Below are 14723 nucleotides of genomic sequence, written 5' to 3' on the forward strand. Positions count from 1 at the left end.
GTGTGTATGCAATGCCTTGTGAATGTGGTACTATACCGCCACCATGTGTTCACTTGGGTAAATTACACATGTATTCTTTTTGGCAGGTTTCTCGGTCGCACTGGCTTACGGTAGCCTACTTTACACACTAACTCAATGACTCAATGAGGGAGTTCCATGGGGTACCCAGCCAAATGAGCAGTACTTTAATTTCACTATAGTTCAACCAATTTAAATCAAAACACAGTCATATTCCAACAGATTGTATTATGACAGTGGAATCCTTTTTAGTTTAGGGCCTATTTAAATTCCATTTGCAGGTCCGTTACATCAAGGTTTAGGGTTAGAATTAGAATTAGGGTGATTTAGGGTGAAATAAATGCTTAAACACCATGTAGCTATAGGTGTAATGTTAGAGACCACAGAAGTGAACCTTTCAAGTAAAGCCTGTTTTCTCAACTCGCTGACATTAACATTACTATAAGCCATATCTCCAAAACTGGTGGGTCAAACTGAACAACCAATATGTCAATTTGAAGCTATGATGCCCTGCTTTCATTTGACAAACAAAACCTAAAAAAGTAAAATTCTAAAAATTCCAATGGCAGTCCCTCAGTCACATTTGGTCATTTTTAATATTAAAGACCCCTGTATTATAAAATAAAAAGCGTGACTCTTTCTTTCTTTCTTTTTTTTAAAACAAATAACAAAAGAATAATAAGATAAAACATTATTCAAAATTATTTCAGAAATGTTCGAAAACAATTCTATAAAAAAATGGATCAAGAGGAGCTTGAAATGAACAAAGATCTTTTATTTGGGAAATGGCATTATAGAGGCACATGATGACATTATGGAACACATTGCATTGTGAGTATGAAGGAATTAAGGACCCCACTAGAAACAAGCCATATAGGCTTTATTGGGTTTAAATCCTCTTAGCAGAGCTTGTATTGAACTGTATACTTTCGTGTTTCATAAATTATTAAATCAATCAACCTTACACATCGGCTATTTTTGATTTGTTTTAATACGGTAATAATTTACTTATGGTTGCTTTAAATTAATAACAATATTGCACAGTTACACACACACACACACACACACACACACACACACACACACACACACTTTAATGCCGTCATGATGATATTACGCATTCATCTACACTAGTATAGCTATAGCTTGGCATAGTGGGAGGAGTTAGAAAGGGGGCGGTGCAAATGTGACTGGGATCAAATGACACACAGCAGCACTTGCTGCTGCTTGACATACTGGCTAACGGTTGGCGGCTTAAAAGAAACTGGAATTGTACAAGGTATGTGGGGATTGGGGAGATATATGGACACAGAAAGACAAAGATTATGTCAGTCATATAATGTATTATATAGTATCTAGGCTGTGTCAGTATATCTGTGTGTTTAAGTTAGTGTGTTGTGTTGCCTTCACCTACACAAACAGTTGTGACAGCAGCCAGATGCGATGCATACTCGTGTCATATGTATCTCGTGTGTCACTAGATACAGTAACTCACACACTTTAAACGTGGTTTTATTCAGACCGTCAGACATGTTATTTGGACTGCAATGCTGCTGGTATTATGGATTTTGTGTGATATTATATTTATTAAACGTTTCGCTTGCCGCCTTGCCTTTACATTCTGTAACCCAGCTGAGCTGTGTCGAAGGAACAGTATCGTGTTTGGACTTCCTTTAGGCCTCTTTCAAAATAATGATCTTCAAGACAAACTTATCAGCACCAAAGGACTTTGGTGTTTCAAAATATGCCACACCCACAGAATACATTTTTGTGGCATATAAATAATTAACCTCTTTAATCCAATAAATAGTAGTCATCCTAATGCTGGTTAGGTGCTGTATGTGTCTATGTGATATTCTTTCCTTGAAGTATATCTCTCTACTTTCTGTAGGTCTAAATATTCCCATAGCAATGCAGGGTTTAGTTAACAACAAACTCCCCATCTCTCCAGCTCTTTAGTAAACAGAAAAGACATGTTCAGGTCACGATAGACCTAGAATGCCTGTGATCATTTAATTATACTTCGTAAATTTTCATTCAACCAGGACAGCGAACTAACATGCCGGATAAACAAGAGAAATTGGAGGTGACCAAACTAGTATAATAGCAGACAAAATTGGAACCAGGGACACAAACTCTTAGATTAATGCTTCATCCATCCATCCATCCATCCATCCATCCATCTTCAACTGCTTATCACCTGTCATGAAAAGGTATTTTACATTTACCAAAGCGTTGTAGAGACGGGGAGAGCCCTTACTGTACAACACTATAGCAAAAACAATATATATTGAGCTTTAAACCTATTAACCTAAAAATATAATAATCACTATTCAGTATAAAGTTGTAACCTACACATTGCAGTATTTTACAGGTAATTATTTAGGGGAAATTTAATAGGTTTATTATATTTAATCTTCACTACAGAAATGTAGTTTAATAGAATAATGCAACCTGTAATAGTAAGGTTGTAGACAGTACCGGTATTCAATTTAAGGCACCAATTTAGTGTCATTTGAATGAAAATAAATATGTGCAAATACAGAAACCATCATCAAACGGTAATACTGAGTGACAAATGTTTATTTGGATTTCAGAGACTTGACTTGGGTTCTTAAACATAATATTCTGTATGTCTCGACCTATGGGCTATATGGACCATTATTTTGAAGGCAGAAATACTAAGTCGGAAGTTGAGTAGATAAATCTGCGGGCAGCTATAGTCTTGCAGGAGGATGCTAACTAGCTGTAGCTTTCCACCCAACGGTGTGTTTGGACTGTTCTCGGTCGTCAATGCGACAGACAGGAGTCGGACTGTCAAACTTATTGCATGCCGGATCCGTTATTACCAGGAGGACCCTAATAAATGTACGCTATAATTCCGTGTTGTTAGAGTCCAGAGTTGTATGTTGCTTTTATTATCAGCACAGTCCTTTTGATAGCTGTTCGCATTATGTTTCTTTCTCTGCAGAAGGAGCCAAATATAAAAGTGGCAGCAGAACAATAACCCTCGCATTTGGGAAAACATGGATCATACTATGAATGACTTGGTGGAAGCTTTCGACTTTGTATTGTTGTTGTTGGAGGACACACTGGATATATGAGGATATACCACTTAAAACGGAGCACTTTATTTTTTAAATTCGTTTTTCTTTTTGCCATCCTCTGTGGCTGAGTCCTTTCTAAGCAAGACATGGCTAGTCCACACATGGCTGAGCTGTCATTCGCATGGGAGAAGTACATGGACTGTCGACTACAAGGAGCAGAACTACAGGTAAGAACTTACAAGAGTTTGTGCTTGAAATGTACTGTAATTCTGCAAACTGTTAATAAATATTTCAATCAATCAATCAATCAATCAATCAATCAAACAAGACAAATACATAATGCAGGAATCATCATGCACCTGCCTGTATATATAGTGTATACGCCAGGGTGTTGTTATTAATTTGTCCATTTAACTTTTTTGTAAAAATGAGACAGAAGTAGCATTTTTTTCAGATGTCAAACATTTCTGAGATGATGGAATGGTGATGGTCATGGAAGGGAAACCTTCTGAAAACGGTCAAAATGACCTCTCAGACATGCTAGTCATTGTGCTGTCAAAATGGTCAGGTTTCTGTTTTCAAAAAGTAAACCATAATAAAGTGTAAACAAAGTAAACAAGCTCCAGGAGGTGTATTATGCAAAATTAGATGAGTAAATAAAGAGAAAAACCTTTACTTAAGTTGTGACAAACAACACACTGCACTGAAGGCCAGGCTTCACTGCATTTAGAACTGATACAGTGACTTTAACAACAATAATGTCAAATGTTATGTTATGTCAAACAAAAACTCAACTGATGCAGCCAGGCGGTCAGTGCAAGCAAGCATGAGTTTGACTCACAATGACTTGACTGCAAAGTAGAACGAAGGAGGTTTCAAAACACAGATTGCACTTTGTTCGTGTAGATCTGTGATTGTGTTTTTTTTTTAGTATTTCTCCCCCACACATACATACATCAATCTCTAGGCAGACTGTTCTGTAATCCCCATCAGGCTGCTGTTGCATGCAGTTCCCTGCTTCCCTCCCTCCCTCCCTCCGGCCCTCTCTCTATCTGTTCTCTCTCTCCCTGTGTGAACTAAACAGCAGTCAGATCACGAGACAGAGATTAGGATCGCACTGCAGATCCGCTGGGTGATGTGTCCCGTCTGTCTGTCTGTCCTCCACACATTGATGTGTCCCGTCTGTCTGTCTGTCCTCCACACATTGATGTGTCCCGTCTGTCTGTCTGTCCTCCACACATTGATGTGTCCCGTCTGTCTGTCTGTCCTCCACACATTGATGTGTCCCGTCTGTCTGTCTGTCCTCCACACATTGATGTGTCCCGTCTGTCTGTCTGTCCTCCACACATTGATGTGTCCCGTCTGTCTGTCTGTCCTCCACACATTGATGTGTCCCGTCTGTCTGTCTGTCCTCCACACATTGATGTGTCCCGTCTGTCTGTCTGTCCTCCACACATTGATGTGTCCCGTCTGTCTGTCTGTCCTCCACACATTGATGTGTCCCGTCTGTCTGTCTGTCCTCCACACATTGATGTGTCCCGTCTGTCTGTCTGTCCTCCACACATTGATGTGTCCCGTCTGTCTGTCTGTCCTCCACACATTGATGTGTCCCGTCTGTCTGTCTGTCCTCCACACATTGATGTGTCCCGTCTGTCTGTCTGTCCTCCACACATTGATGTGTCCCGTCTGTCTGTCTGTCCTCCACACATTGATGTGTTTTTATACCTAGTGTTAGACGCTCTCTCCCCTCACATCACACTCCACATGCAAAGACCTACAGTGGTGCAGTCTGTGTGTGCATATAATGTTACTGTGTATGTAATACTCTCACTCTCTCTGTATGTACTCTCTGTATGAACTACTACACACACATACATGTACATACATACATACATACATACATACATACATACTTAAGCTTTTGCCTTTTTTTAAACCCCACCCATTTTAACCAAATACATACATACATACATACGGTCTAGCCTAACTTGGACTCAGGGGGGTGGACGCCTCTGCCTTGCATAGTCCCCAGTGAATAGGCATTTTGCCCTTCACTGGTAACCCTATTTTGGATTAGTTTTAAATATATGAAGGTATTGTGGGCTGGGCTTTTTACAAAAAAGCCCCCCTTTTAAATACATACACACATACATACATACATGCCTACCGGTACATACATTTCAGAAGTTTTAGCAGTTTTTAAGGACCCACTTTTAGGCCAGTGCACCAGAGCAAACTCTTGCCTTTTTTTAAACCCTACCCATTTTAACCAAATACATACATACATACATACATGCATACGTAGGGAATTTTGCCCTTCACTGGTAACCCTATTTTGGAGTAGTTTTAAATAAATTAAGGTTGGTGGGCTGGGCTTTTTACAAAAAAGCCCCCCTTTTAAATACTACACACATACATACATACATATCTACATGCATACATTTCAGAAGTTTTAGCAGTTTTTAAGGACCCACTTTTAGGCCAGTGCACCAGAGAAAACTCTTGCCTTTTTTTAAACCCTACCCATTTTAACCAAATACATACATACTGTGTGTGTGTGTGTGTGTGTGTGTGTGTGTGTGTGTGTGTGTGTGTGTGTGTGTGTGTGTGTGTGTGTGTGTGTGTGTGTGTGTGTGTGTGTGTGTGTGTGTGTGTGTGTGTGTGTGTGTGTGTGTGTGTGTGTGTGTGTACATGTGCAATAATTGTTTTCAGTATTAAAGAACAGGGTTCCTTCGCAGTAACTATAGAATGTCATTTCATACATTTCCAGGTCTGGAAAAGTCTGGAAAATGTAAAATAATGTATGGAAACATATTTATGTTTCCAGACTATTACTGCTGTGCCCCGGGCAGGGGACTTGGGGGTTGCAGCCTCTTGATTTCTCTCTCTCTCTGTGAGCGGTGCCTCTCTCTGTGAGCGGTGCCTCAGGGGTAGAGTGGCTGGATGCAGGTAACCCTCTCTGTGAGAGGTGCCTCAGGGGTAGAGAGGCTGGATGGTGACCCTCTCTGTGAGCGGTGCCTCAGGGGTAGAGAGGCTGGATGGTGACCCTCTCTGTGAGCGGTGCCTCAGGGGTAGAGAGGCTGGATGGTAACCCTCTCTGTGAGCGGTGCCTCAGGGGTAGAGAGGCTGGATGGTAATCCTCTCTGTGAGCGGTGCCTCAGGGGTAGAGAGGCTGGATGGTGACCCTCTCTGTGAGCGGTGCCTCAGGGGTAGAGAGGCTGGATGGTAACCCTCTCTGTGAGCGGTGCCTCAGGGGTAGAGAGGCTGGATGGTATTAAACCCTCTCTGTGAGCGGTGCCTCAGGGGTAGAGAGGCTGGAGGTTAACCCTCTCTGTGAGCGGTGCCTCAGGGGTAGAGAGGCTGGATGGTAACCCTCTCTGTGAGCGGTGCCTCAGGGGTAGAGAGGCTGGATGTTAACCCTCTCTGTGAGCGGTGCCTCAGGGGTAGAGAGGCTGGATGTTAACCCTCTCTGTGAGCGATGCCTCAGGGGTAGAGTGGCTGGATGTTAACCCTCTCTGTGAGCAGTGGCTCAGGGGTAGAGTGGCTGGATGGTATTAAACCCTCTCTGTGAGCGGTGCCTCAGGGGTAGAGTGGCTGGATGGTAACCGCAAGGTTGCCAGTTAGAACCCGGGCTCCCACAGAGTTGGTGTCGAAGTGTCCTTGAGCAAGACTCCTGATGTGCTGGTTGTTGGTGCCTTGCATGGTTTCCGCCGCCATCGGTGTATGAATGTGTGTGTGAATGGGTGAATGTAATGCACAATCTATGTAAAGCGCCTTGTATAAAGGGCACTATACAAAATTGCCCAATTATGCTCAGACATATAAAACCAATAAATAAATAATAAACCAAACTCTCTTGGAGGAGCAGCAGCCTCCTGGCTTTCGAGGCTTACTGTTGGATGCAGTATACTCGAGGCAATCAAGTCAATAAGCTGAATGCTTATATGGCTCGGTGCCCAGTGTTTCTCTTATGATTCTACAGGCCTGCTGGTTGGCTACCACGCCAACGAGAAGAGCCCTCATCAGGCCAGCTGCAAAACCCCCATTTGTTGTGCCAAAAATAATTATGCCATTGCCACAGCAGTGACAGCACATACCCATTCATTTAGAAATCATTTGTGCTTTGGCGCTTAGTATTGTCACTATTGTGTAATAAATGCAACATACTCTCCTTGTGGTGATTTGATGATGATGACGATGAGTAGTTTTAAGCCATTCTCGGGGCAGGAACCCCTTTTGGTTTTTTTTATCAATTATTTTAAACTTTATCTATTGAAAAATAGCAGATCTACAAGCTCATAGAGTCATAGCGCAGCATCGAGTGCCACGCTACAAGCTTGCAGATCTGCTATTTATTTTAAATCGTGAAAATGTGGCACAAGTCTTTGAATATATTCTTTCAGAGCCAACATTTTGCTTCTGGTGGGTCCCTGGAACAACATATTTTCAGATGGTGGCCTAACCCATATATAATTCTGGGGGACCTTGACATGAAAGAAGTTGAGAACCACTGACATAGAAACATAGTTTTTTCAGAAAACTTTCAGGATTTAGAAGATATTTGTATTGAAGATGGTACGTCTTGCCTACACAGTGAACACAAATGTTAACATACAAATATAGATTGAAGACTGCATGCTGTGCCCTCCCACCACGTCATCATGCCATCCTGTGGGCTACGTTGTCTAGTTTTTACATTATTTTTCTTTAGTACGCATGCATGACAAGCCTGAGATACTGAACTCAACTAATGCATCCATGCTGTGTTTACGTTTACTTTTAGCTCACAGCATGATTCAAAACTCCAGATTGAAGCATTCGTTGGTTCATGTTCGTGTTCTAAGGGCTTCTAGTGGCCTTGTTTCAAGTACTTCATTGTCAAATGACATGAGTCAGTCCATGGCATTTCTATTTGAGTAAATCAAGGACTGGTTCAACAGCTAAGCCTTTTGTGTGAAACTGAAAAATGAATACTCTTTACTGTCGGCACCATCCTGTGCCTGCTGGATGTTCTGTAATAATTATGTAGTTTAGTCTAAAAGCTTTTAATTGATTAAGTGTCAGTTTGCAATACAACTGCCTGACAGCTTGAACCTTACCGTGGAGCCTTGGATCAAGCTTCAGAAAGGTTCAATAGTTTTGGTGATCTAAATATAATTTTTAATAACAATATTGACAGTATTTCCCTCCAACATTTAGTCATTAGGTTGCTAATCTTCTAGGTGTCTGCAGGCTGCTTTACATTCCTTCTGCAAATCTCTGTTTAAAGCAGATTTGACTTTTTGAACGAGTTATGTAGCCTTGCATAACTAGCCTTAAATGTGATCATGAGCTCAGAATTCAATGAACAACACAATGTGTGGGTTGGCTTTGACAGGCTACAGGTATTTGTCAAAGTGTAACATTTGGAATGGATACAGAGGAAAGACTGATGATGGCATTCTTAACCCATTTTGGGTGGGATCCCCTTTTCGTGTTTCAAACATTATGTTATAATTTAGCTATTGAAAAATAGCAGATCTACAAGCTATGAACTTGTAGGTCTGCTATTTTTTTTTAATCGTTAAAATGTGCCTCAAATCTTTCCGAAAATTGTCATGATTTAGAACATTTTCTTTTTAATTTCGACGTCAGGCCTGAATAAGCATCTCTAATTTACTGCATCCACAAATTATCCACAGATTATTAAGGCCCAATTATTAGTTGCAAAAAAAAAGTAAGCAACTACTTATGATTTAAGTTGTTGATACAACTAGTTATTCAGAGAATACAATAGTCTCTACTTCTTTGGCTGAATTCACCATGACATACTGTAGGTGGCTGGGTTTTGTTTTGTGTGGCCTATGGTCCATGACATACTGTAGGTGGCTGGGTTTTGTTTTGTGTGGCCTATGGTCCATGCATGAAGACCATGCAGTCTTGTCTTGTGAGCATCACACAATTTCTGATCCATATGCAGCTGATTATCCTGATATTATATTTCAGTGTTTATATCCATGTGCTGCTGTATGAAAAGTCTGTGACAGACCGTAACGACTCACTGGCTGACCACATAGCCCTGGTCATGTCCACAACACATCAGCTTTTATTGTTCAAGCCTTCATTTGAACCCTCTCCTTGGAGTCGTTGTTGGGTCTGTCCCAAATTGACTTCATCATGAATAATTCATAATGTCTGTCTGTGTACCTCTCGGAGTCAGATTTCCCAACTCTGACCGCTCTTTCCGAGTTCTTTTCTAACCAGAGGTTTATTGTGGGTACAACAAGTCTGGTGATTCTGTTCAACAACACAAACATCCTTTTGTTCAGTCAGTCGTCCACTATGTAAGAGAGACTCCAAGACAGTGCAGTTCAGTCCACTAGGAAGAGAATCCAAGAGGAATTGTTGGTGTGTGTGTGTGGGGGGGGGGTATACAGTCACTAATTGCTTTTCCCTGGAAACGGCAACACGGCAGAGTAAAGTCCTCATGCATTTTCGATTCCTGCTTAATAGCTCATGCTTCATTGAGCCTTGTTACCACTGTTGAGTTCAACAGTGTGTGGAACAAATGACACAAACAAACATGGCTTTGCGGTTGTTGCTAACTGCTGGATATCTGTGTCGACAAATGCTACAAAAAAAATAGAAGTCTTATTTGTGGAGTTATCCCATTTTGGGCCCCCTTTTGATGTTCGCATTATGTTATGCTTTAGCTATTGGAAAAATAGCAGATCTACAAGCTCATAGCACGCCACCGAGTGGCGCGCTACGAGCTTGTAGGTCTGATATTTTTGAAAAATCGAAGAACGACTGACATAGAAACAGCTTTTTCTGAAAACTGTCAGGATGTAGAAGAACATTTTTAGAATCTGATCTCAGGTCAGAATGGGTTATATGCTGCTTCTGTGTGTGTGTCTGTGTCTGTGTCTGTGTCTGTGTCTGTGTGTGTGTGTCTGTCTGTGGAGAACGGCCCTGGACTTTTCTTCACAGATTGTGAGGAAATGCGGAACGTTAGGAGCTCCTCATGACGCTCATCACCCAAACGTCAAATTAGATCAACAAGGACCAAAACCGAAAAAAAAAAACCCTGTTACATAAGCACGCCTCATGTCCCCTGTCTCACGAGGACAGGCCGATCGCATCACAACTTCCCCCGCCCGCCTCTGTCCAGTTGTAGCTTACCTAATGACCCATGTCAAGTTGGGGAGAGAGAAGTCTGTAGTGTGTAGTGGGTGACTCAGCCCAGCCGACTCATGACTAGAGCGCGCTCATGATCAACGTGGATCAAGAAAAAGCATATATGTTGGATGCAGTATACTCAAGGCAATCAAGAGAAAAATAAGAAAAACACTGGGCACCAAGCCATATAAGCATTCAGCTTATTGACTTGATTGCCTTGAGTATACTGCATCCAACAGTAAGCCTCGAAAGCCAGGAGGCTGCTGCTCCTCCAAGAGTTTGGTTTATTATTTATTTATTGGTTTATGTCTGAGCATAAAAAGCATAAAAGCATATACGGTATATATAAGTAAAGTCACCGCTATCACAATGAGGAGTGTTTGAGGAACCTTGAAATATACATCTTATATTATCTTTTTATATAATTCTTATCCTACGATTTTGTAACCCATTCTTCACCCCTGTGTCAATCATCTAATGTGATCCTGGGCTCTACACACCCTCCACCAACCTGGGGAGAGCAACGGACTTGAACTCATGCTTCCTTCATGCCTGAGTGTCCAAGTTGCTCCTTTACACCTGACAGGGGGGAGTTTCCCTGGAAGGAACGCGTGGAGGGAGCACGTTATTCCAACCAGTTCCTTTCCCCTCCATCAGGCGCCTGGCCGGCTGGCCAGGGGGAGGCAGTTTAGAGACGAAATATACATCCTCTTGAGTTGCAACTGACATTTATTAGGATGGTAAAAGACCACAGAAGGAAAAAAGCCTGAACTAAAGCCTGAAGTAAATTAGCAACAAAGGGAGTCTAAGTACCAAGTACGCCTCAAGCCCGGAACAGCTGGTCCAGTGCATCACAGGGACAAGTACACATGTTGCAGAAGGAGGAGAGGAGCAACACGGACATTTTAACCCATTCTGACCTGAGATCAGATTCATACGAGGTTTCCACTGGACACACACTGGTCTGATGAACCCATTCTGACCTGAGATCAGATTCTAAAAATGTCAGTCGTTCTTCGAATTTTTCAAAAATAGCAGACCTACAAGCTCGTAGGTCTGCTATTTTTCAATAGCTAAAGCATAACATGATGCCAACACCAAAATGGGTGCCCGGTCGTATACAAAAAACGACCAACGTTTCGACCTAATAATATGCTGTCTTCATCAGAGTCATAAAGGTGGCAGCATTTAGGGAGTCTTTGGCCGATTTAGGCCTGACGTCGAAAAAAAATCTTAATAATCCTGAAATACCTCATGTTTCTGTATCAGTGGTGATCAATATTTCATGGCCAGGTACTCCAAAAATGATATGTAATATGCCTCTGCCCCCATCTGAAAATATGTTGTTCCAGGGACCAGCAGAAGCAAAGATTTGAGTTAAAAATGTTCGCTGTGAAAGAATATATATTCAAAGATTTGTGCCATATTTTCACGATTTTTCAAAAATAGCAGTCTATACTAGTGATCGACCGATAATCGGCCACGGCCGATTATCGGCTTCGATATTCATGTTTTTTATTAATATCGGTATCGGTGGTAAAAGTTAATAATCGAAAAAAAACGGCCGATTATTATATTTTGTCATAAATGCGCAAAAAAGTACAACAACCACTCCACTCTCATTGAAAATCCGGTAGAGTACGGTTGTAAGGAGATGTATATAGCTTAGCTGCGTGTCTAACACGGAGGAGTAGACACACACAGAGCACAGCACGCTCTGCCTAGTGCCTGTGCTCCTCCCTCCCTCCCAGTTCCACACACACACGGAGTAAAAAGAGAGAGGACCAGGGCTAGAAGGAGTAATACTAACCTTGTAACCATAAACATTGCTGTTTTCATCTTGCATTAGCCAACGCTAGCTCCTATGCTAACGCTGCAAACTTACAGCAGATGTAAACGGTTCTTTGTGTGTGTGTGTGTGTGTGTGCGCGCGCGTGCCCACATGCTGCGTGTGTGTGTGTGTGTGCGCGCGCGCGTGCCCACATGCTGCGTGTGTGTGTGTGTGTGTGTGTGTGTGCGTGCGTGCATGCATGCGAGCCAACTGAATGTTTTCTAAAAGGACAACTTTTCCCCCCCATCCTGACCAGCCTATTATTATTATTGCATTTTGGCTATGTGCAATAACTAACTGCAAGCCAATGAAGAATGAACCAATCAGTAGCATTGTCAATATTTGTCTTAATTTCTAATTCATATGTATTTAGTTGACAATAATGTAACGGTAGGCCAGTGTTTTGAGACATACAAGGCTATTGTCTTGTATTGCTATAAAATTATGATCTTGAAAGTGGCAAATTTCAGTGGTGGAGTAAAAACAACAAGGTCACATGGCTTTGGGGAGTTTGGGCAGCAGATCTACAAGCTCTCAACATGTCATGCTGCAATGTGCTGTGGGCTTGTAGATCACCAATTTGGATAAATAAACTGATTATTTTTCCCTGATTTCTTTTTAAATAAATGTTTTAAGCCTGTGCCTGCACTTCATACAGCACTATGTTCCATATTCTGCTACAGTACATGTTTGCACTAAATTAAAGCTGCATTTGATGGGGGGGGGGGGGGGGGGTTGTTACTGAAAATGATGTTGGTGCTTCTTGCACTAACTTTTTATAAGCAATAAATGTTCTCCAATGCATTTAAAGGAATTGTTGTGTTAGAATTTAGTTACTGTAAAAAAAAATTTTTTTACTTAAATTAATATCGGTCATAATATCGGCTATCGGGCTTTTTGATTCTCCACTAATCGGTGATCGGAAATATCGGCCAAAAACCATATCGGTCGATCACTAGTCTATACAGATATGAGTATGGCTATGGAAACGGTTAATTAAATAAAGTGAATCAACCATATAAAAGCCATGATTTTTTTGTATTTACATTTTCTAGGAACAGCTGTTAACATACACAAATAAGGGCCACATGAGGCCAAATATATAAAGAAAGGAAATGCAAAACATTACAATAATACACTCTCAGAGCAAGAAGTGATGACCTCGGGGACCGTCTCTAAAAGCATGTCTGAGCACCGAAGTCTGACATCAATATCGGTAGAGGATGCAAATCCATGGGTTCATGTACTTTTGTATTTGCATTATAATCCCCATAGGGAGATTTTAGACCGCCTCATATAAGAACTGTGTTTGAAAATTAAACAAATCATCCAGGCCGCTTCACTCATACGGATATGAAGAATCAACTGACTGAGAGAAAACGCTATTGTTACTGCTACAGAATTGGTTACATTTTCGTTAGAAACAGACTGTATCATGAGTGGCTGACTGTCATAAACGATACAGAGACACCTCCCTGACAATAACGCAGAGACAGCTTATTTATTTTTGGACCACAATGCGTATAGTAGACGATATTAACCCATTCTGACCTGAGATCAGATTCATACGAGGTTTCCACTGGACACACACTGGTCTGATTAACCCATTCTGACCTGAGATCAGATTCTAAAAATGTCAGTCGTTCTTCGAATTTTTCAAAAATAGCAGACCTACAAGCTCGTATCGCGCCACTCGGTGGCGCGATATGAGCTTGTAGATCTGCTATTTTTCAATAGCTAAAGCATAACATGATGCCAACACCAAAATGGGTGCCCGGTCAGAATGGGTTAAGATGAACCCATGTCATTCTCCATAGATAAATTACCACCTGTGAACCAGGGGGATCAAGGGGACTTCGGCGCTCTATAAAATACATGCACATATCATAATTATGACTCTGATGAAGACCGCATACTGTAGGTCGAAACGTTAGTTGTTTTTGTATACTGGCACCTAATACAAAGGCTTAAAACGTCCAAGTTGCTCCAGTGTCCTCGAGTAAATTAGCTTTTCATTTTTTTTTATTTATTTTTTTACTTTTAGTGAATTAATTTCACGTATTTATTTTATTTATTTATTCGTGTGATTCATCTGTAAACTGCTCATTGTATTTTAAATCCCCAGGCAGTGGCTAGCCCTTGACCTCAAACAATTTAACATGTAATATGATATTACAGGAAATTAGAATGATGTGATTGTATTACTCGCCCACATGATTAGATTTGTACATTATAAGGCCTGTCCTATTGTCCCCAAAGTGTGTGGAAGATTAAATAATAAAGTAAACTTTTCCACAACCACAGAGCGCTGGTGACACACTGGTCCTCCACTCTAAAATGTCCATCTTTTTGAGGGGCGCTATTCACAGCTTTGTGTGTAGGTTTGTTTGAGCACGTGTTTGTGTTTGTAGCATGGAATGTGGTGATTTGATTGGCTGTAAGAGCGCACCTCACTTTCACTTTCACTTTTACTATTATTAGGGTAAATTTACTCTAATAATCTCAGTCTTAACACAGCATACAAAAGAAATACACCTAAAATAATCATGAATGGTTGCAGCTTTGGTTTTCAAGATTGTATTTAAAAGAGGAAAATGTAGCACAACACACCTTAAGCCAAGGTATTCATGATTGTCATAACAGAATATCAAAGCACTGATCTCAGAGCA

The 14723-nt window shown here is 41.2% G+C and overlaps 1 protein-coding gene across 1 annotated transcript in view; it reads left to right on the forward strand.

Moving 5' to 3' along the window:
• The first annotated feature begins 2993 nt into the window (after nt 1-2993).
• lyst (lysosomal trafficking regulator) overlaps nt 2994-14723 on the forward strand; it is a 122351-nt gene continuing 110621 nt past the window's right edge. Inside the window, exon 1 of the mRNA XM_080782618.1 lies at nt 2994-3292. Coding sequence (XP_080638744.1) covers nt 3212-3292 — 81 coding nt within the window. The 5' untranslated portion in view covers nt 2994-3211. The remainder of the gene's footprint in view (nt 3293-14723) is intronic.

This window comes from Protomyctophum bolini (assembly GCF_963924005.1).
Source record: "Protomyctophum bolini genome assembly, chromosome: 14".
NCBI classification, from domain to species: Eukaryota; Metazoa; Chordata; class Actinopteri; order Myctophiformes; family Myctophidae; genus Protomyctophum; species Protomyctophum bolini.